The 24683-nt window shown below is 41.1% G+C and overlaps 1 protein-coding gene across 9 annotated transcripts in view; it reads right to left on the reverse strand.

Annotated features, from left to right (window-relative positions):
* The window catches only part of LOC309366541 (uncharacterized protein), a 94335-nt gene that overhangs the window by 62303 nt on the left and 7349 nt on the right, over nucleotides 1-24683 (reverse strand). For 7 of the 9 annotated variants that reach the window (XR_014166729.1, XR_014166733.1, XR_014166734.1 and 4 more), the window contains exon 2: nucleotides 874-984. Coding sequence is in view for 5 of the 9 variants with exons in the window: in XM_081905253.1 (XP_081761379.1) it covers nucleotides 874-984 (111 nt within the window). In the remaining 4 variants the exon portion in view is untranslated. Of the gene's footprint in view, nucleotides 1-873; nucleotides 985-23306; nucleotides 23402-24683 lie in introns of those variants that run through there. The other 2 variants (XR_014166730.1, XM_081905256.1) reach the window with 1 other exon arrangement.

The following is a 24683-nucleotide window of genomic DNA, read 5'->3' on the forward strand; positions in this document are numbered from 1 at the left end:
TGACAGCTTGAGAAAGAAGAAAATGAGAATGCTTCAGGCCTGGAGAAATGGGGACAGACTAGGACCTCTTGAAGCCTGCGGAGTTGTAGGCACAAATATGCCTGGAGAGCCCCACCTGATCCTTGGAAGACAAGAACGCAGGAACAGGAGACTAATTGAGAAAGAAGCAAGGACTGCAGAAGTCAAAGGTTTTGGAGGAAATTTTGCAACCTCATACTCTTCAGCAGACACCAGGGTTCAGCGATTTGAAATATTTCAATGCACAGTCTTTGCCACAAAACACCAGGTGGGTCTCTCTTTCGTGTTGAAAAGGAAAAGAAGAAAAACTGTTATTTGCAAATTGCACTCTGAATCCTCTGGTGTTCTTTGTAGGCCTGTGAAAGTTGCAGGCACTGAAGTTCCCTCCTCCTCTCCACAAACCATCAACATCAGTGTTTTACATGATCTTCCGTACGGGGCCAGGCTTGCTGCACATACTACCTAAAAGTATTTAATTTAATTCATTATACAATACCTGAAAGTAATCAACACCAATACATATACTTTTTAAAGTAAAGTAAGTAGATAAATATATTATATCAGTGCTTTAATTTGGCGGTGCAAAATGAGGCAAGTTCTCCCCCAGAAGCCTGTGTTAAACGTTTTCATTTTTTAAAACAGTTTCAGGATCAAAGTACCTGTTGCATTATTCATGGGGGTTTTTTACTGTATGCTGAAACTGACCATTTTTACTTTGAAGATAAAGTAATACGCTGGCAATACGCTGGCAATATGGATCCAGGCCAAGTGCCAATTTCCTACACAAAATCACCCCTCTCAGTGACTGCAATTTTGCCCACCACCTTGGTGCTGTTTACAGTAAACACCACTTACAGTAGCTTTGCTTTGCACATATAAGCCCCATTGAGTTCTATGGAGCTTACTTCCTGGACCAATGTTGTTGGGTGTTGATTTTCTTTTTGTGAACCATCCCCAGCAGGACGTCTGTAAGAAAGAAGTAATGGAAGCATTTTGTAGCTAGTCTAAGCTGTCTATAATAATAAAACCTTTTTGTTTGTTTTTAAAATTGTTATGGATCCCAAAGTTTTGGACCATCTACTACATACTCATATAAATATTTCCTTCATTAGATACTGAGTGACACAATCTCTATTGCAATAATGGTTCTGGGGCAGAACATCACCCAGATCTTCATCTTTCAGTGCTAGTATTCATAGTTCTCTACAGATATGAGCACACAGTTTAATCTGTTTTTGATTCACAATAGATGGGGAGCACATGCATATTAAGTTACAATCATATATTTTTAGACAGTGCCGGCTGCACATGTTTTCAGGGGGAAATAGTGTTATTTGGCTTTGTGGCAAAGGCACAGAGAAACGGCATACACAAAGCTAGTACATATAAAAATAGCAAAATACAACAGACTTGCGGGTCAACTTTTAATATCTCAAGGGAAGTTTATTTTAATTTGCAATAAAACAGAAACAAGCAGAAACATGAAAAAGCTAATTATCCAAGGTGATCAGCACAGCATACATCAATGTTGGTTAGTAATTAGTTTTATGTATTAGTGTGGTAGGGTGTGTGTTTGTGTGGCATTGTGTGTGTGTGTGTGTGTGTGTGTGTGTTACACACCCAGTGGTCTCCTATCCAGGGACTTAACAAAGATGCACAGCTTGCTAACCTCAGCAATGCAGCAGCATCCAGTGCTCACAGAACCCAGGAAAACCTGTTATGATGTCCCTGACCCAAACACAAATCTTCTTCCTCAACATCAATCTCACTAGTCAGATTACAGGATTATTTGCTTTTTTATTACTTCTCTCACATTTCCTGCATTCACTTGAATCTATACAGGGCAGGGACTCCTCAGTGCTTGCTGCTGTAGGGTCCTGCCTTCAATATATTATTATTATTATTATTATTATTATTATTATTATTATTATTATTATTATTATACCCCACCCATCTGGCTGGGTTTCCCCAGCCATTCTGGGCGGGTCCCAATTGAATATTTAAAACAAACATTAAAAACTTCCCTAAACAGGGCTGCCTTCAGATGTCTTATAAGTAGGATAGTTGCTTATTTCCTTGAAAATTTATGGGAGGGTGTTCCTCAGGGCAGGCGCCACTGCCGAGAAGGCCCTCTGCCTGGTTCTCTGTAACCTCACTTCTCACAGTGAGGGAACCGCCAGAACGCCCTCGGCGCTGGATCTCAGTGTCCGGGTTGAACAATGGGGGTGGAGACACTCCTTCAGGTATACTAGGCCGAGGCCATTTATCAGTAGTCTAGTAATCCACAGGATTGCAAACCTGTTTCCTTTGAAATGCCAGCTATGGCCAACATGGGAAATCGTCCCAATGAGTGGTGGGTGGGCCCAATTGTGAGCACAAGAATAAATTTCTACCTTTGTACAGTAAGGTAGGCTAGCTTCTACACACAAACTCCAATGCCCTTCTCTATCTTCCATCCAGGCACACAGAAGGTAGTTGTGCAAAATATACCGACCGCAGTAGAATGGAAAATGCCAGGTGAAAGTGTGAGAGAACGTCGGGTCAGTATGCAGTATTTTTGTGTATCCCTAGGCGGTCCATATACTAGGGCTGGGTGGGGAACCTTTGGCACTCCAAATGTGGTTGAACTACAACTCCCTTCCTTGAACTGATTTGGTGGGGAATAACTGCTACAGTGAATGCCTACGAGACCTGCCTGGCTCTCAATGAGAGAGCTTAAAGAGTGGGAGCAGGGCTCTCCGCACAGGGAAGCAGGATTCCTGCTTCCTGGAGACCCTCACTTTGCTGCTCATGCTGCATTGATCTGTCCACACTTGCCTGCAACAGAGGAGGAGCAGCCTCAATTACCCAGGTCCTCTTTCTGCAAGAATGTGTGGTCCTTCAATCCAAGTACCTCAGGTACTCAGTTTGTGGCTGGAAAAGTACCTACATGACCATGAAAAGATTGGCATAAGATTGCCCTTCTAACCTGGAATGTGTTTGGTTGTGCTGCATCCACAAGAGACACTAGATTCATCATCTTTTTAACTTGCTTTGATATTTTTCTTATCCAGGAAACTTGGTATACTGGGGAGATGTCCTTAAATTGTTTTCATACCTTCTCCATAGGGGAAGTAAAAAGGGGCAGCTTTGGAAGAGCAAGAGGAGGAACTGGGAATTCTTGTTTCTTTGACTTTACAAGCTACTATAACTCCCCTCCCCTCTTTTAAGACACATGCAATGGCAGTCAAAACTCAATTCCAATTCTGTTGTATAGTGATAATAGCTGTGAGTTAAATCACAGAGCCTAGGACTTGCCGATCAGAAGGTCGGTGGTTCGAATCCCTGCGACGGGGTGAGCTCCCGTTGCTTGGTCCCTGCTCCTACCAACCTAGCAGTTCGAAAGCACATCAAAGTGCAAGTAGATAAATAGGTACCACTCTAGCAGGAAGGTAAACGGTGTTTCCATGTGCTGCTCTGGTTCGCCAGAAGCGGCTTAGTCATCCTGGCCACATGACCCGGAAGCTGTACGCCGGCTCCCTCAGCCAATAAAGCGAGATGAGCGCCGCAACCCCAGAGTCGGTCATGACTGGACCTAATGGTCAGGGGTCCCTTTACCTTTACCCTTTAGTGATAATAGACACCTACATCTCTGCATTGAGGCATAAGTTCCAGATCAGAGCACTGCGGGAGGAACTTGAGGCCTATGTGGCCGACATCACTATGAAAAATCCTCATTCATCTGTGATTCTGGCAGGTGACCTAAATGCTAGACTAGACCCCACTGACAGCACTTTGCACTCAAAACATAACAGCCCTGCCCTCATTTAGAAGAATATGTTGTTTTATTGACACACGGCTCAAAGGTTCAGAAATCCAACTGGCCCATGACACCATTGCCTTGCTGAACATAAGCAGGTCTGGATGGGTGACCCACAGGTACATCACCTTGGGTTCCCCAACAGAAGAAAGGTGGGGTATAAATGTAATACATTAAATAACTGGCTTTTTAATATTCTCGCCATCTGAAAGAAGCCTTTTACATGCTCCTTTCCCATTTATAAATTGTTATTCCTCTCTTTATGTTGCAAGAAAGATACTAATCTATTCCAGCTTTCAAACTGCTCAATTTTTACTTTGTTGCAAACTTAGACCTGTTTCATAAATTCTGTCTCCAAGTTCCCCAAATGCTTAAGTAACATAACTAGGTTTTTTGATAAAAAGCCAGGCTATCAGATGTTGTTGTTGTTGTTAAAATTATTTTAAAAGGCTATATTCATGGCTGGGCAGAATAAAATTTAAAGAGACCAATTTGTTAGGATTTGCCAGCATGCCATAGGGCACTATCCAGGGGAACAGGCTCCCAAAGAATAGGACAAGATTTACCTCTTAGTCCATAATCTACTAGAAATCTTGGGTTAAAGGTTCTGGACAAAGTGTACAGTAGAATATTTGCAGAAAACAATGCTTTTGTTTTTATCACTGAAGGCTTTCAGTTGTGCCTTTTGACAGTAAATAATTTATTCTGAGTAGTGCCAATTCTAACTTTGTTTTGTTTTTTTCAGCACTGTCAACCACAGTCACAGGTATCACAGTCATACACTGAAACAATGTGCTGCAGGGCCCCACATTTATATACTGTTATCTTCGTGTTTGGACATTTGTTTTTCTGTGTATTTAGCTCGCAATACTTATTTTCTTAAAAATTAAAATAAACTTCAATTGCTACTCTAAGACATGACCTGTAAATCTGTTGTGTTTTGCTATTTTCGAATGTACTAATTTTGTGTGTGTGCTGTACTCCTGCCATGAAACCAGATAACACTATTTTCCTGTGGGGGGGGGGACATGCAGTCATCATTATTTTAAAATAGAGTGTTTTAAATACTCGAGCATTTCTTCCCGCCCTATTTTGCATACAGTTAAGTTCGGGCACACATATATTTGTAGGAAAGCATGCATATTAATGCTGGCAGGCAAAGATGGAGAGCAGGGAAATGTTTTGTCTGTTGAGCAGTATGGCTAGTTATTGCGAAGTATGGTAGATAACAGCAGGCTGAGCTGCAACCATTTTAGTGTATAATATTCCAAAGGTGAGCCAAAACTCTTGGCTCTATAAGCTAGACTAGGTAATCTATGTGACAAGTGAAGACATTTTTTTCCAGGCCTGTGTCATTAAATGCATCCTGCCAATAAACTGCTTCTAATTTTTAGTGCAATGACAGAGTTTTTAGTGCAATGGCAGTGGTACCAATGGGTGAGGGAGGCTACATTCCCCATCATCAGTACCACAGCCCCAATCCTGCAGCTGCTATTTTCAAAAAATAGATCTAAAGCCCTATTCAAGTATCCTGTTCTGCTAGTGGAAGCCAGCACAAGGAGTCCCACTAGCGTAACACAGTTCCCCCCCCCTTCCCCCACACACCTTGCATGCCTCTCCCAAATCTGCTCTGAGAAGGGGCAGTCAAGAGAACCTCCGAAGCAAGGGGGAACAGTGATGGACCAATCTCCTTAGTGCTATTCTGTATTCCACCCAATGATCTGAAATGCATTTAATGTATAATTTGGCCCCAATAAAAGGTAGTAGTTGATTGGAGCAACACAGTAATGGAACATTCTCCTCTAATGGATTATGACCATTCCCAGTTCTTGACACCAAAATTTCTGGTACTGCCTCTGCTACCTGATACTGGGACAGAACCCAGAGTAGATCTAAGGATAGCGTCTACAGGTAAGCCCAGAATAAAGGTTTTTATTTTCCTAAGATGTACAGCTTTTTAAAACACACACATCTGAGGCAGCCTTGCATGTTTGCTTTCCTGAAAAACTGGCCAAAAACCAAAACAAACAAACAAAAATGGCTAGGCTATTCTTTTTCCTGGTCAGTTGGAATGTTTAATCAAGGTTATACTTAGTGCCAAATCTCACATTATGGTCACTATGGTGATGCTACCAAAACAAACAAAAAAGGAAGATCAAAAATATATTGTTACGTTCCCGACATGTTTTGATACTATCTTCATCATAAACATGTGTTTTAATCTGTTTTTAGCTCATCGTTGATTTAAATTATTTTTTAAACATTCTAAATAACTGTTTTAACTGTTTTTATTGATAATTTTATTGTTTTATTCTTCTTGTAAACTGCTTTGAGGGGGTTTTTTTCCTCACAGGGAAGTAGGATATAATTCTGATGAAATAAAAACAATAGAATAAATAAATAAATAAATAAACATTAGAGAGAGAGAGAGAGAGAGAGAGAGAGAGAGAGAGAGAGAGAGTTACATACCACAGTAACCTCAAAACCGATTTTGATTGAGATCCTATGGAAATGAGCAACAACTGCAGCAAATGCCTTTCTAAAATTGCATTATTATGCCAACTTTTTTCTCCAAGGAGCTCAATGTGGCATACACGGTTCTCCCCATCCTTATTTAATCGCCACAACAACCCTGTGAGGTAGGTTAGGTCAGGAAAGGTAGAGAGATGGCTCATTCTGGTTTTATTTAAATGCATACAGATTGCACCTTCATCGCTGAACAGAAATGTCCGGGCAGCAAAAAGAACCTGTCAGGCCAGCCAGGAGACAGCCTTTAGGCATAAAATTCTCAGCTTTAACCCAGGGAGCTTACAGACCCCATTATCTTTACAGTCACTGTGGCAGTTGAAAGATTTGTCACAGGGAGCATGCATTGCCACAAGCAAACGGAATAATCACCACCGGTGCTACTACACCCCCTCAGAGTTGCCGTCCTCCATCTTGTGCTGCTGTCAAGGTTCCCTTGACATGGACTTGAAAAATCAGCCCACCAGCATTAGCAACTTCTGTAATGCCAAGGAAGTTTATATAAACTGCTACAAGTGCTAATCCTTTACCTCTGCGAGGGGCTAATAGAGAGCAAGAAGTGAGCCCATATCTCACAAGTGCCAGTCCTCGGCTGCATATTTACATTAACCTTCCTCCCTCCGTCATACCCCTTCTGCCTTTCCCTGCCTGGTTGTGTGTTTAATACTAAAATTGGAAACAGGAATACATTAGGCACATAAAGCTGACATAGCTCACTAAACATGCCTCTCAGTTTTTGTGTGTGTGTGTGTGTTTTGTGAGGCATCAACATCCCTTTAAGGACTTTTATCATCTCAACTGACACATAATCATTCCTCGCAGGTGGAAAACATTGTGCTGGGAGATAATTGGGACAGTTATTGGATCTGACTTCTCACCGGTTTTAAGCCCGTATCCATGGTATGACTGAATCCCACTCACAGAGAAGAGTTAATGTTCTTTGTGTCACATTGAGTGATTTATGGGGACCGCATGTACTGCATTAGATGACGTGGAGCTAATATTATCTAATATGATGCAATTCGGGCTTAAAATATGCACGCTATTCCCCTCCCTCCCTCTTCTACGCACCAAATGTTTTTGAATCATACAGCTATTAGTTTATAAAGGTTGATAACTTGACCCCAATTTATATGCAGGAAGCTGTCATTTTAAAACAAACTATTCTTCCAAAGGAAAACATATCACCTGAAAACAGAGCTCGAATTACTTGTTTCCCTAACAGTACTTCTTGTTGGTATATGCTTTTGCTGATAAACCTTTTAGTACCTGTGTGTGTGTGTGTTTATTCCCTATTCTAAGCTGATTTTTCTTGTGGATGTAAAATGGCATATGTGTGTGTGTGATCTTATTTGCCAGGCCAGGAAAGTGTGCTTGTTTAAAACCCCAACAAGAGAATTTTCAATTTAATTTTAATTTTCTATGCAACTTAAATGATGAATAAGCATTGATGGATTTATCATCCCTGAGATTTCCCCCTCCCCCCCCCATAATGAACATAGGAAGCTGGCTTATACCTAGTCAAGCAAGTGCCCCATACAGTTAAGTGTTGTCTACACCAACTGATAGCACCTCTCCAGAAGTCTGTGGATAAGGAGTGGGATGTCCTGCATGCAAAGTAGCTGCTCCACGACTAATTTACAACCCTTCTGTAATTTGGCTATGTCAAATTAAAGTTCTTCTTGAACTATCCTCAGTGGGTTAAGAACTGTTTCAGTCGCAAATCTCATGTAAAGCCTGATTATGACTAATGATGATGGATAGATAGATGCAAAAGTGAAGGAATGAGGTGAGTAAAATGAATAAAGAGGATGGGGGAGACAAAACAGAACAAAATTTCATTAAATTCACTGAAATGCCTACACCTTTCTCTGAACTACTCCTGAGCCCCAAATGCCAGCTCACAAGAAGTAGCTCTTGGGAGACTTAGCAAAGGCACGGGCTTTGAAGCTGGGGGAGGGGGTAGTTCCATTACCTCATAAAAATACACCAGCAGTTTAGTGCAAATTTATCCTAATAAACGCATTTTTGTATGCACTTTTGACTCACAAATACATTTTGGCAAAGCAATTTCCCCATATATAATGCATTCTTACGTTATTTTCAGTAATATATTCATTTTCATGCACACTTTTCCTCAATATATTGTAAATATTGTTTGGCTGGAGAACTGTATCACAAATGTCAGAGAAGTGTGAATTTCAAAGAATTGGATAGGCTTGCCTTTGCATGCAAACTGAGTCTAATTTCTCCTCCATCCCCAGTTGTCACATCTGAATCTCAGGCAAACACTGTATCCTTAAAAGCCATACTACAATGAAGCTAAATGGGCCTTTGCATGGAACAATGGAACATGCAGGTTTTTTAAAATGCAAATTGCCTTAGCTAAGAGGGGGGCTGACAATTAGTGGGATCACAGGAGGCACAGCGAGGGAATTTAACCCTTTGCTCCTCTGCTGTAGTCCTAAGAAAATTCCCTTTTTAAAAGTTGGTTCTGCTTTGAGGGGAACTCTCTTCTCAGCATCAGCAAAGGTCTTCTCAAGAATGCTCAGACCGTGCCCTTGTTTGCAGATGGAGCCATTCTAGCTACATAGGGATGAGTTCATTATTAGCACAATTAGTACTTGTCCCACAAGTACTAGCCCCTGCCTCTTTTCTGGCCCCTTTCCTACCTGGCCTGGGAGGCTGCAGCATTGACTGACTCCAGCTACAAAGGTTGCTTGTGCACACTGGGGACTAGTAGTATTTAATTCTTGACCCCAACAGTAACTCACTCTTTCACTCTTGACATCTGTTGCTGTCCTGGACCATAATCTTTCTTGTTAGACCTTATTGGATTGTTTAAATTTATTGTACATTTATTGATATGAAATGCTTTCCTTAGCCATTTTTTTACATGACCTCTTATGCTAAAGAATTATCTTGTGTATACTTCTCAATGTTGTGAGCCACTTGGAGCATAGTTTACCATGGAAGAGCATTATGATGCAGAGAAGTACGATGGTGTTGATTATTTGACTCAAGTATTGTATTCAACAAGTGTCACCAAGCTTTTGGGTCCTCTGGATATCTTTGCAAACCAGAGAAACTGTCATAGGGGTGCATACAGGAAAAGGGGGAAGAAAAGTAAAAAAATCTACAAAGCAATCCAATGAATTACAAAAGAATGTACACAATACACCTACACACACACACCCTCCAAAGGGGTGTGCCATGAGGATCACAAATGGTGTGGCTCCAGGCTATTTTGTCATCTTTTTTGAACACCAGTATGATAGTAACCCTTTGGCCTATTTTTATATGATATGCATATGTTTCATACTACTTCATGATGCATTGTTTGTTGGGTTATTCTTTTTCTGTTTTTAATGCATCTTTGAATGCCTTCTTGATGTGACTTAGCTGAGCCTTTCAGCAGAAACAGAGAAATAGCATTTAGGTTGCCTTTTTAAAACAAACAAACAAACCAGGACTATCCATTTCAGTAGCCAATTGCTGCTTTTATTTGTTAGCAGACCAGCAAAATGAAGCACAATTGTGATTTATTTTATACGGTGAGCAGAATAAGTTGCCATGTCACATAGAGGTAAGAAAAACAGCTTCCACACATTTTCTGACTGTGCTCAACTTGCAGAGTTGATGATATCTTTGTGTGTGTGTGTGTGTGTGTGTGTGTGTGTATTGTTCTACCTTCTGGAGCAGAATAGTATTGCTCCCAGAAATTCAACTCTTAATGAGATTCCCAGAGTTGTTCCAAAATTATATGTAGGCAGCTGCTTTGAAAGGGTCAGTCACAGCCTGCTAGAGCAGCCAGGAATCTATCTTTGCCTATATTCTATTATTTCACCTCTCTCTCTCCTGGAAATATGTTCATTCGTGACTAAAACTCCAAGTGTTTTGATGCTAAAGACAATATCCCTAGAGTGAGCTTGAATGTAGGTGTGTGATATTTAATTCATTAATGTCTTTTAACTCTTCAAATGCACTGTTTCCCCCCTCCATAAAGCATGTCTCTGTGCTCGTGTCAGAATATTCCTTAGACCATTTGCACAGAGTATTTGCCAGAGATGAAAAGCCAAGGGGGCTTTTCATAGAATCATAGAATTGTAGAATTGTAGAATTGGAAGGGTTCCTGAGGGCCTAGTCCAAACTCCTGCAGTACAGCTGTCCCATACAGGGACTGAACCTGCAAGCCTGGCATTATCAGCACCAAGCTCTAATGAACTGGGATATCCAGAATGAGAACACCAAACCAGGACTGGTCACAAACATCAACACATACAACCTGAATGCTATTGCCATACCTTTCGAATCTGCCTTTATCCAACTGGCCCAGTGCTGTTTTCTCTGACTGGCAACAGTTCTCCAGGGTCTGAATCAGAGGTCTTTTCCATGGCTTGCTTTCTGATCCTTTTAACTGGAAGAGCCGGGGATCGAAGCTGGGACTTTGGCATTCAAAAACACGTGTGCCACCATGGAGCTTAGCTTGACTAATTTGTTTCTGAGGAACTTCCCACCCGTCCATACTTGCCTCCAGGCCCACTTACCATCTACCTGAGCTCCTTGCCAGCCCTTGGGGAAGAGGCTGATAGAATGCTGCCTTAAGTATTGCATCCATAAGGCAAATGCAGGGATCATACGTTGAGAGGCAGCTATAGTCCAAAGGCAGGGAGCCATTTTCCTGTTGAAGGCCTCATTCTTTTGGGAGACATTGTCAAGGGCTTTAGTCAGGGCCAGGGCCAGAGTCAAAAGGAGGCATCAAATATATATCTTTCTCTCTGTGTGACATTCCCCACCCCCACCCCACATGTTTAACCTCCTGGTCACCCGTATAAAATTAAGCTGAGGTCTGGGTGAAATTCAAGAAAGGCCACATGCAGCCCTGAATCAGTAGGTCTCCCACTCATGCTCTACTGGCACTGTAAGGCCTAGACCTGAGCGTTCCTCAGAAGTTTTTCTTTCATCTTTGGACTGTTGATGAGGTTTTTAACTGGGAGTGCTTCCATATGGCTGTTCATTGCGTGATGGGTGTTTCTCATGCAGTCAAGGTGGTGGCTGTGTTTTTGCAACATCCACATGACCCCACTAGTATCAAAATGAAATGCCATCTTGTACCACCTTCCTTAATCTGGATTTACCCTTTACATGTACTCTGCCCATCTGACTGAGTTGTCCCAGCCACACTGAGAAGCTTCCAGCATATATAGAAACATAATAAAACTTTAAACATTTAAAAACTTCCCTATGCAGGGCTGCTTTTAGATGTCTTCTAAAGGCTACAAAGTTACTTATCTCCTTGGCTCCGGAGTCACAGAACTGCATACCTTCCAACATTTCTCTGGTGAAAATAGGGGTGTCGTAAGGAAAAGCGGGACATTCTGGGATCAAATCAGATACCAGGACAGCTTCTGTAAATCCAGGACAGTTCCTGGAAAATAGCAGCACTTGGGGGGGTCTGTTGTTTGAAATCTCTCAACAACCTGTTTGCAAATTAAGTGCTCACCTGGAAGCACCCCAAGTACATTTCTAGAGCTTGATTTTCACTGGATGCTTTAAGAACAGAATAACTGCCTGGCTGGATCAGGCCAAAGGTCTATTTTGTCCAGCATTTTGTTTTCATTGGCAACCAGCCAGCTTCCTCTGGAAGCACGCAAGGTAGGCATGAAGATGATGGCCTTTGCTAGTTGTTTTTCTCAGACATCTGTTTTTGAACATGGGGATTCCATGGCTAATCAGTACAAAAAAAGAAAGAAAGAAAGAAAGAAAGAAAGAAAGAAAGAAAGAAAGAAAGAAAGAAAGAAAGAAAGAAAGAAAGAAAATCAATATTCCCCTGTATACCTCTGATTCTCCAAGCCTTACTAAAGTAAATAATGCTATTAATTTGATCTAGTAGTTCACACTGGCAGCAAATGGATTTTTTCATGTGAATAAAATCTGTATGATAAAGATCTTAAAAGTCTTGTTCCTAGATGTTGACCAAGGAAAAATAAAATGGTTTCAGTCTGTGCCTATTATGTATTTATTTATTCTTTCTGTTGACCTTCGAAGTGCCCACAGTGGTTGAAGCTATGTATTTCCTAATAGTATTAACACAAAAAAGTAATCATAAAATGTTAGCTCAGTAATCTAGTTCCCTTCTCTGGAGGATATTGTCCTTTCCATAAAATTCCAATCAGTAGCACATATACAATTATGAAAATGCTTAAGATTTTATTTCCAAAGTCGCATTACTTAAAATACAAAATGTATTTTCTGTTCCATTTCTGAATGCACAGGGATTTCTTAATGTATCAGATAATTTTACATTAAATTATCTGATACATTTCAGGTAATGTATCATTTCAGAAGGGATCCTGGTCTTTTACTTACATAACCTTTTTAATCACTGCAGAACTCCAACAAAAATAATAAAAAGTCATTGTCAGTACTGGCCATTGGGAAAAGAACCCATTGATATCATATCATTGCCTTTGGAGAGCTCACTTTATAATATAAACAAAACAAAAAACCCAGAGGACGGGAGGGTTTGATTCACATTTGCTTACTTTTAAATCCCTAATCATACTTGACTGAGTCAGGGCAGACGGGGCTCATCAGTCTGGGAAGATTGCCCCTCTAAGGGAAGGGAAACCCTGATTCTAAACCTCCGCTGCCTCGCGGGATATCTTCAGAAGAAGAAACATGCCATGGAGTAAACTCCACACAAATTTGGAGTGGAATCCCTAAGACAGTTGGATGGCACCTTCCAGCAACTCCTGCAGCCAAGCAGGAGTCAAACGTATTGCTCTGGTTTCCTTTGGACCACATCAGTGAGGTTAAAGATGGATCGTGACATCTGGGCTGTCCAGGACCTTCATATACCTGCACTGCGCGGGCTTCTGCTCTGAAGAAGTCACTTCAGTGCCGCTAATGCAAGAGCACTCCACTGTCTATCAAGACAGACAGGTGGCAACTTGAATGAGTATGTTCATGGGGGGGTTTAAGTGCCGTATTTTTCGCTCTTAAGACGCACCAGACCACAAGACGCACCTAGTTTTTGGAGGAGGATAACAAGAAAAAAAATATTCTGAATCTCAGAAGCCAGAACAGCAAGAGGGATCGCTGCGCAGTGAAAGCAGCAATCCCTCTTGCTGTTCTGGCTTCTGTGATAGCTGCGCAGCCTGCATTCACTCCATAAGACGCACACATATTTCCCCTTACCTTTCAGGAGGGAAAAGGTGAGTCTTATAGAGCAAAAAATACGGTCACTCTTACCTCATCATGTATCAAACCAAACTATCCTATTGTATACTCTCTGAGTTTGTGTTTGTTACCTTTATACTTAACAATTCATTTTATAATTTTTTAAAAGAAAAAAGTTTACTCTCCAAATATCTACTCCAATTGCTTCTTTTTCGCCTTTCTGAATTTAGTAAAACAAATATTGTCTGAACTTTAGATTTGCAAGCTTTATGAGCTTTCACTGTGGGGACAATCCACTGAAATGTAGGCAGTAGGCTGAAAGGAATAGGACATGAATGGTTCACTCTTTGTCATATTCTGTATATATTAATGGTGTTTCTGCAGGAGTTGATTGCATTTATTGCTCCAAGACAGCAAAGGCAACCTGTGTGTAGCAACAGGTTTCCATTTATGTATCACCTTTTGAGATTTGCCTCGGAGTATTTAAGAGAGAGTTCTGGAAACCCACATAATACATTTAAAGCACTCTTATTTCACTTTAAGAGTCACGGCTCCAACCCTCCAAATAATTCTGAGAACTGTAGCCTGTTAAAGGTCACCTAGCATCTCTCAGCTCCATTAACAAACTACAGTTTCCACGATTCTTTTCTTTTTGTGTGGGCGGGCGTGATTCTTAAGGTGGAACCACAGGGCTTTAAAAGTATGTTGTGGGTGTGACCAGATGCTTTATCTAACTGCAGAAAGTGCACGCACCATGCTTTTGCATCCTGTATTTGCTCCTTAAAAAATTATTGACTGCTGGTTAATGGTCTGGAGGTAGAACTCCAGTAGAACATAACCAGTATACTCCCCTTCCTTCAACTGATGATCATCTGCCATATCCAACCTTCTGTCAAATGGTGGGGCAGATGGGTAGCAAAGTACACAGGGTGCCTTAGGACATCATTATGTACACATAGCCTACCACTGCCAATAAGATGTGGGAAACAAGGCCTGTTGCCCCATAACTATGTAAACTATGTCAACAGCACACACACACACACACACACACACACACATATATATATATATATATATATATATATATATATATATATATATATATATATTTGCTTTCGTAGATTTTCACGGGTACAGGAATGCAGGTTTTGGTGTCCTCGGGTGTCTTCCCGTGTAAAAGTTGGGGTGTCTAGGCGACGTTTCGACGAGGTCTCACTCGTCATCTTCAGGCTGGTGCTTTCGGCTTCTTGTTACTGGAACAGAGCAGGATCTCAGTGTTTGAGTTCCTATAAATACTGTTGAGGGGGTGTGGTGTATAGCCTCCAATGTTCTGGGCAGAGAGGAAGTTCCCAGGCTAGTGTGCCTTTTCTTCTTTTGTTCCTTAATTACTTGAGGGATATCTTGAGTGATTTCTTGAGTGATATCCTGAGTACCACTTAGGTGGGTCATTAGGTGTGGATTAGTTGCTAAAGTCTTTGTGTCTTGACCTCTTGAACTTTGTGAAGAGTTTTTCTGAGAAGATGGCTGTACTGCACTTAGTTGTGCTCTGGCTTGGCTTCGTGTATAGGGGCGAGCTGTGGTTTTGTGGCTTGTGTCAGCCAGATCTGTGTAGGGATTGCACCCCCCTGCAATCCCTACACAGATCTGGCTGACACAAGCCACAAAACCACAGCTCGCCCCTATACACGAAGCCAAGCCAGAGCACAACTAAGTGCAGTACAGCCATCTTCTCAGAAAAACTCTTCACAAAGTTCAAGAGGTCAAGACACAAAGACTTTAGCAACTAATCCACACCTAATGACCCACCTAAGTGGTACTCAGGATATCACTCAAGAAATCACTCAAGATATCCCTCAAGTAATTAAGGAACAAAAGAAGAAAAGGCACACTAGCCTGGGAACTTCCTCTCTGCCCAGAACATTGGAGGCTATACACCACACCCCCTCAACAGTATTTATAGGAACTCAAACACTGAGATCCTGCTCTGTTCCAGTAACAAGAAGCCGAAAGCACCAGCCTGAAGATGACGAGTGAGACCTCGTCGAAACGTCGCCTAGACACCCCAACTTTTACACGGGAAGACACCCGAGGACACCAAAACCTGCATATATATATATATATATATATATATATATATATATATATATGTATAATCAGCAGGATGTTCCAGAACTCCCAGAGGGCAGTTAGAGAAACACCATGAGCTTTACGAATGCCATTGTTACAATATTACTAATCATTATTCTATAAAGTAGATCCTGTGGGTCTTTCAGGAGAATGCATTTGTCTGGTGTGGCTCCTTCTTTTTTCTGCAGTCCCAGACCACTGACCTGGAAGAAAGCCCCGTTAATTTCCATAGATCTTGCTGAGTAAACAGGTATAGAATTGTTGCTGTTAATGACTCCTCCCAGAAGCCTCCTTTTCTCATTCTCCATATTTAAGTCAGTCGAGGTCTTCTTTGGCTTTAGGAACTTTGCTTACAAGCTTGGTTACACACCCAAAATCTTACAATTCGACAATCTAGTACATCGTTATTCAAGTGAGAATTGGTCTAGAGTATACATTAAAGGAAAATATATTGAATATTGAATGGTACCACATGCACTTCTGCATCTCAGTGCAGAATCATATACTGCATAACCAGTCAAGAAAAGTGTTTCTATAGGTCACCTTGGGGGTTGTCAACCTGTGCACTGCAGGGGGGGGAGCTGCCAATCGATTCTGATCTGGTGGCTGGAAGTGTATTTTGTCATACAACTGACCTCTTGGCAAAGGCTATAAGGCTCTATAACAAGGATGAGGAATATTACAAAATGCAACCATTATTTGTTTTTCTTTTAAAAAAAAATATATGTTGGCCCATGAGGCTCAGGGAAAGACTGCCTTTAATTGCAATTCTTGATCTCATATCAGAAGAGAAAGTTTTCTGATTAAAAGACCAGTCAAGCAATAAACCTAAAGCTACATAAACTACCTTTGCTACCCAGTGCTAGCCAGATTTAAGTCTTATTTCCAAATATGCATATTTATGGTTGCAACCTCATTCTTAGAAACCATTTAGAACATGAATTTCATTAATGAGCAATCTGCTTACAAAAATGATGCAGTTAGCCTTGTTACTCATTGTTTCAGCGGTTTTCAGTTGTGCAAGATAAAAGTTAAGTAACAAACATTTATCTTTCATTCAATTGCACCTTAATTTCTGTAAGCCATGGAATGAGTTCTTTTATTGGGGGGGCAGAATCCTGCTGTTTTTGCACTCATCCTGATTGCACCATCTAAAAAGACAAAATGCTGGGATTTGTAGAGCAGGTGAAATTTAAAATGAAGAATTTCTGAACACTACAATACTTCGAAGGCTAAATTAAGTTTGGGGAGAGGGGGAGGGAAAAAGAGAGAGTTATCTCTGCTAGGAATGTAGGTCTAACAAGAATTGGCTACATAATTCATTTCAATGGGTTCTTGTCTCAGCCATTTACCTCTAGGTTCAGGCAAAACATCTCTCTTGGGCAGAGTGGAGCACAGTGACAAGTCACCAACCTCAAACCAAAGGATGGAATTAAAATGTACCTGATGCCCATGCGAAAAGAACAAGTTTGTGTTTCCCATATCCCACCTCCAATATTTAAATATAATATGATGTTTGAGGAATTCTGATTCTCCGTTTGTCAGTTGCAAGCTATAACTTTGGCACACAACCTAAGGAACGCATATGCAGGAATTTCCTACTGTCTTCTATAAAAGGAAACATTTCTCCATAGTCATAGGGGGTGCCTTTAAATTACCTGTTTATTGAGCACTCATTGGTTGCAGGGGGGTTAGACAGCATTGTCTATCTGCTGAGTAATTCATTTTGTGGAGGATGTTAGGTGACATTTCCATTACATTTCCCCAACATTTTCCCTATTGCAAAAAGTCAGATGTTCAGAGAAAGCGGGTTTGTCGCTCAATACCTCCCAGTCAACTGTAATTGCACAACCTGAATTTGCTGGTATGTGATTGACTCCCACCCCAAAATAGCAGCAGTCTGGAAGTGCCTTGAGATTCTCCCACTGTTTGAATGAAATGTTGCTCTCCATGTAGAAGGCAATCGGGGAGGCTTGCAAAGGGTCCATCTCCAGGTTGTGTTGGGGTGCAGTGGTTGCAGCACCATGGAGAGCAACAGTACCCCCACACAATTTGGTGGTGGACCCTTTGCAAGACTGAGAAAGGTCACATTTTAAAACTGGGGGAGGAAAGTCTCCACTTGGCACCAAAATAACATCACAGTAGGTGCCAGGCTCCATAGTCAGGGCAGCACTACAGAGAAGACTCTGTACCAAATAGCTACCCATCAAACAAAGGTGGACACCCGGGGTTGTCACTAATGCTAGTCCTACTCAGAGTAGACTCATTGAAGTTAATGTACACAACTAGCTTAGGAAGCATTGGAGTAGCAAGGAATGGCATCGGATACAACCCCCAAAGAATAGTCTCTGTTCTTAGGGTAAAGGCATGGCCATGCATCTTGAGCTTCCAGATGCACAAGAGGCCAACCATGGTTTTGAGTCTCAAGGGCCACAGGTTCTCACCCAGCTCTAAGAGATCTGCTGTGCCCATGCAGGCTACGAAATTGCAGACCAGGTATCTAATGAATCCATAAAACTGTAGTTTCTGGGATTTTAACTTTGACTCCATTTAAATTAAACATTTATCAAACAGCTTTCACGAATGTTCTTCCAAGCACGCTGAGCTTATTTACACAAGCCTTTTAAATTTATCTCTATTTATAGTCCCCAAATTATTTACTTTATGTGAAGAGAACACTTGGTTCTTTACAGGACATCCCTTCTTCCTTTGCCCTTTTTATTTTTATTCCAAGATCATTATCTGTGGGAATTTGACAGAAAAGAATGTCAGAAATGAGTGATACTGAAATTTGTGGAGGACTTTGCTTTGAGGGGACACCAGCAGAACATTCACTGCTTCATTTCTCTTTTCATTTTCCTTTCCAAAATGATTGGTGCATGGGTACAGATTTAGCCCTACAAACTGGGAGATGCCACACAATTGTTGAGTAGAGTGTTGCAGAACCAGGGCAATTTTAAGATTTTGTTTTAAAACTTTGATGTTTCATGTAGCCATTATTTTCATGCAAAAAGAAAAAAAAAGTTGAAATGTCACAGTCCTGATGTCATCAATTTGACCTAGGTCTTCGCTAATTTAGATGTGTCCTCTTATAACAGTTTAACATTAGTCATCCAGTGGACATCTTCCAAATTAATGCTTTTTTAGAGAACCCATTCAGATGACATATTGCATGTGTATATGTGTTTGTTCAACCTTTTACTAGAACTATCTCCCTAGTGCCATATCTTCTTTTTCCTGCCTCTGGTTCTGTTCCTTGTTAATTACCCAAATAGCAGATTAGGAAATTGGATTTTACAAGGTGAGATGATTTATTTATAGAGTAAGCACTTAGTGTTTCTCTTACCTTTCTTGACGGTCCCCCATAGCTGTTATAGAACGGTTATCTTCCACTTTTCAGACCCAGAACCCACTTTTAACCCAAATATGCATTTGAGGACTCCTTTATTAATCATTTACTATGGTGATAGTGCACCTGTTGTGACCACAACCCACAAGTGGGTCCCAACCCTCCAGTTGAAGGCCAATGTTCAAGGAGGCTATAGGGAGGACACCATTTGGCTAAAATTGGGGGGAATCAGGTGGGGAACCTTGTAGAAGTCCCTCTACATTTTTCTCCTTAACTCAAGACCAAAAAAAAATAAGTAATAAGACCCAGAATCTCCCCCATCAGAAATGGGGGACATGTAGCCTTCCAAATGTCATTGGACTCCATCTCCCATCAGTCTGAGCCAGCATGGACAATGGTCACCGTTGGTGAGAATTGTGACTCAACAGCATCCAACAATATCTGGATAGCACAATTTTGGCTAGCCCTGATTTAGGCACAGAATAGTGGCATAGCACCTCAGCACTAGACAAGCAACCATTTTCACAGTCTCAGCTCTTCTCAATCTATGATATGTGCATAATGATATTGGCATTACAATACCCCTGTAAAGATTCCTAAGGATCAGTTCACACATGCATAAAAATCACTTGATTAATCAACACTGGGTGACTTTTAGGTAAATATGTGAACTGGCTCCAGTTGTTTCCTCAGGTGAGATGAAATTTCTATGTATGAGTGTGAATCTATGATGGCTTATATATGAATATGCATCAGGCATGTTTGCATTCTCCCATAACATCATCTCTTCCCATACTTCAGACAGTTTATTCACGCCACAGGTCATCTTTACAACTGTCTTCAAATTCCCACCTCCGTTTTCACAAAAAAACATTCAACTCTGTAATAACAGTGCTTAGATAACCTGTACTTGACCTGTCTTTGGACAGCAATGATTATCCATGCAAGATGATTTTGAAAGATAATACAGAGCGATGTAGATGGTCTCTGTTAAGACATCTAACGTGAAGCTAGCTGTGTCTAGAGTATTTTTCTTTTTTTCCATACATCATTGAATTTCATTGTAGAGAACATGCTGAAGTCCTTTCATGCCAGTACTGTGTGCAGTTAGTGCATTTCCATTAGAATCATACTGTTTTTGATTGGGGAGAATATAGCAATGCTCTCATGGGAGAGGAGCATTTCAGGTGTAAAAGAGGATTTGTTATAAAGAAAGTGATTATAATGGGATTTAATGTAATTGAAAGTCAAGGTACAGTAGCTATGCTCTGTATCACTAGCAGTATTAAAGTTTTCATTGAATGTGGATTAGATCTCCCTATGTAAACAGGAAACAAGGAGCTCCAGAATTAATCTCTAATACGTCGTACAGATTTAGTGCTTCGAGAAATAAAATCATGTAGAGAAACTTTAATACAGCCTTCTGTATTCTCTGGCCGATAAAATGGGATTATTAGTGCTCTACCTTACAGGCTTGTAAGGACAAAGGAGATGATCGCAAAGCACTTTAGACACTGAAAATGTTATAGAAATGTTGTCATGAATAATTAGCTAAAAACAGCAGCCCGGGGAATGTGTTGGAAGATCAAGATAAAATTAATCTTTCAAGCTTAAAATTCCCCCCAAATGTTAACATTCCTGGTGTTTCTTTGTTGAACACATTCAGTGTTGAGAGGATCAATTTCTGACGGTGTTCTTAAAGGGCAGAAAAAGAGAGAATAATATTGCTGTGAGTTCTATGTGTCAATGACTATTGTTTGTTCTTAGCTTCTGTTTAATCTTCACTACAGAGGAGAAGCCCTATGTAGCTAAACTCTCTTCTAATGAGATCATTATTTTCTAACTCCCCTTTCAAATGAATGTCCTTTTACATAGCAAAGCTGCAGCGCTTGGGTTTTAGAACAGTGCTACCTTTTATCTCGCCAACATAAGAAGTACTTAAGGAAAGGACAAGAAGGGTCAAGAAGGAAATGTATGTGGCATACATTGCGCTGCCTGGCAGGCAAGACTGGGATACAAAGGAAGAAGTTCATGGTAACAAGACTGCCCATCATTATGAGTAGAAGGGTTGGGAGAAAACGGAATCTTGTGATCAGCTTAGCTCAGAATTCCTCAAAATTGCACAATAAAGGATTGTAGGCTGAGCTCATTTCAAGGCACGGCTACATGGGAGCTTGCTACACTCTGTGCTCTGCATTTCAGAATGCTACAGAGACACTGGAAGACTTCATCACATCCACACCATACATCCAAAGCACATAGCTTCCTCCAAAGAAATCCTAGGAGCTGTGGTTTGTTAAGTGTGCTGGGAATTGCAGTTCTGTGAGAAGCAAATTACAGTGCCCAAAATTCTTTGGGGGAAGTCATGCACTTTAAATGTATAGTGTGGCTGTGACATCTTCTCCATTATCAACTTCAGAGCCTGTGAACAACCTGTTTCCATGTGCTTCGGCCAGTGAGCGGCAAGGATTCATGCCTGCTATGTATCAGTGTGCCATTTGTGCACTTTGTGGATGGTGGAGTCAAGAGACAATATAGTACATGATCTTTAGAGGAATTGGATGCAGTCGAAGACATGTATATGACTTTTAGAACCACAAGCTCTCCTGGGAAGAGATAAATCACAGAGTTGCAGGATGGAAATAGGGCCCAATACATTTTGCCGCCTGACGCAAAACAGCAACAGAACCTGCCCTCCCTCTCCTCTCTCTACCCTTAATCTCTTCAGAAGATTCCTCAAACCCTTGAGCAAATTTAGGGAAGGCACACAGAGGGAGGAGAGGGAGGGGAAGTTCTGTTGCACAAATCTAAAGCATGGCACAAATGGAACTATTCACTGGATAATACCCAATATGTTGACTCCTTTTTGACATCAGGAAAGTTGCTTTTTTATTGAATCACTATTTCTATATTTTAAAAAAATAAACAATTGACATAGGATGAAAGGAAGCAAGCAGAAGGAGAAGCCTTTTATCTCCAAACAGCATAGCTACCAGTTCTATCAGCCATGCTCTACAGAATCAGTATACCTGTGAAAACAAGTCTCTTGGAATCGACACGGTTGAGAACTGTTGCGATCCTGTTCTGCATGAGGGCTCCTTGGAGGCATCCAGGTGTTCACTATTAGGAACCGGATAGTAGACTAGATGGACCTTTGGAGATCCAACAGAGCTCTTGATTTCTTAGTGGAGTTGGCCTGGCTGTTTTGGCTATCTCTTTCAGCAACACATCTGTTGGTGGTGGTGTTTTATGTTCATGGTTAGATTTATTTCATACAGAGTACAATATTAATAATAAATTGTGCCTATATCATACAAGTCAGCACTTAATTAACATTGTAATTTGTATTGAATTAAGCATTTGGCTGTGTCAATATTTGCCCACATATAGGTAGAGATGGAACAGGAATGAATTCAGTCCACTTTTCTCAGCAAACTAACCCCATTTGTCACCCCAGAACTTGCTTTGCAGATCTGATCACAACTCCCAGTCAAATGATACCCCCAAATTTTGCAATGCGGTTTTGGTGTGCAAAAGTAAGCATTTTATGATTACCATTTGTACCAAATGTATGTTTTATCGGAAAATGCACTGAAAAACACATATTTTGAGGGAAATGCATAGGAAAATGTGTACACTAATGTGTGTCAGTGTGTGTCTTAATATGTGTAATTAAAAAAAAAATCCACAGAGGACAAGATGGACCTGTGATTGAGTGGTCGCAAAAGTAAAACAAAATAGTCTTAGGCTGATCCATAGGAGCCAACTCCTAGGAGCCGAGATCCCTTTGACCCCCATAAAATATTTGAGGGGGCTGCCCCCCCTCAAGTTGATGGGCATTGCCATTCAAATGTTGTGTGTGCCTCAGGTCTTGTGATCTTACATGCCCCCCCCCCTATTTTATTCAAGTTGGCACCTCTGGGCTGATTTGTCAATCCCTACTTGTAAGGCCTTGGTTTAGGATTGACCTCATAAAGGCAGTGGCAAGAGAACTTAGGAACTCCATCCCAGGGGTATTAATATCCCACACCAAAATCAGGATCTGGCAGCCTGAATCCTAGACTGCAGTCCTGAAATCACTGTGTAATTCTGCAGTGTGCTGAATTTGGCAGTTGTTCTATGACATCTCCCTGATAGCTGCTCCCAGGCATCAAAATTAGGGTTAGTAATTAGAGTTTCCTTCCTAGAGAAAAAAAGCTCTCCAGAAAGCAACAGGAGCCCCAAGAATGATATGAGAGAGAGAGAGAGAGAGAGAGAGAGAGAGAGAGAGAGAGAGAGAGAGACTGCTCCCTTCCCCCATCTTACCATTCTGATACAACAGCATTCCTTCCTCATTCCACAGCAGAGATAGAAGATTGAAATTCTTTGCAAGGAAGGTCATCCCTTCATAGCCAAATGCCTGTTTGTTTTGCCAGTCCCCTCCAGCAACCCACAAGCATAACAAGTATTGGAAAAAACAGAGGCCATCCTTCACTTATTTATGTGTTTATTAGGCAACAGACTGCTTTCCAGCAACATTTCTACAAATCACTTAACAACTCATTTGATGTGCTCAGCAGCAATCCAACAGAGCCTGGTGCAAAACACCGCAAGTCACATACTGTTCACTATCAGAATGTGCCTCGCTTCAAAGAATGCCATCAAGTACTTTTAACATTAAAATATTATCTATTGACTCACCATTGTTTGTACTGATACACTACAAGAACAACAATTTCCCCCCTTGAAGTGTTTGCCATTATCCTGCTGTTGTTTAGCAGCTTAAAGCTAAAATAAATAAATATCACAGGATGTCCAGGGAAAGATATTCTGAACAACCCCCATTAAATGTGCTGAAGGCTATCTAGCCTTTTTCTGGAAGCTGTTAAGGAGAGGTCTCTGGGCTGCAGGAGGATTCCAGAAAACACATTCTCAAATCAGCTTCCTGAATTCCTAAAGAAGTTGGATCGTAGCAATTGCAGCACCTGACAGACAGACAAACAGAACATCTCATTCCCTTTTCCAGCTTCTAAGCATTCACGGCTGTCATCCATACTCCAGCCGTCATTGGCCCCTGCTACTCTTGGCTACTCAAGCTTGTGTCAGGCCTGAGTCTGTACTCCATGCTCTTTCCTGCCAGAGCAATAATATTTACTACAATCATATATTTTTGTCAATCCTCCCAAGAGCTCAGTGCAGCTTTCCTTTGATTCTCAGATAGTCTCCTATCCAGGCTATGCAGAGTTTCTTAATTTCAGTGCCAGAACTGTGTCATTGGCCTTCAAGCCATTCTCTGTGTTGTGAGCCTGGGTGCCTGGAAATTGGCTTTTATATAACTGGCTGATCAACTTTAAGGTTGAAACTCCATCCTTGGAGCTTCCCACAATCTTTGCTTTGTTTCTCACACTTCCAGATTCTATCCCCACATCTGTTCTCACTCCCTCAGCGTCTCCCAAACACCATTCCTAATTTATCATTGTTCCATCTCATATCCACTATTCCCTTACATCGATTTTTTTCTACATGCTGTGGAATGTCTACATGCTACTTATATTGAAACATGCTTCTGTGTGTTGTTTAGCTTCAAGTCCCATCAGCCTCAGCCACCTTGGCTGGTGTTCAGAGATGATGGCAGTTGTAGTCCAACATCTGTAGGACCAGATGTTCCCCATCCCTGACATGCTGCTACTTTAACTCGCACAT

Source organism: Podarcis melisellensis, assembly GCF_964234715.1.
Source record: "Podarcis melisellensis genome assembly, chromosome: 3".
Taxonomy (NCBI): domain Eukaryota; kingdom Metazoa; phylum Chordata; class Lepidosauria; order Squamata; family Lacertidae; genus Podarcis; species Podarcis melisellensis.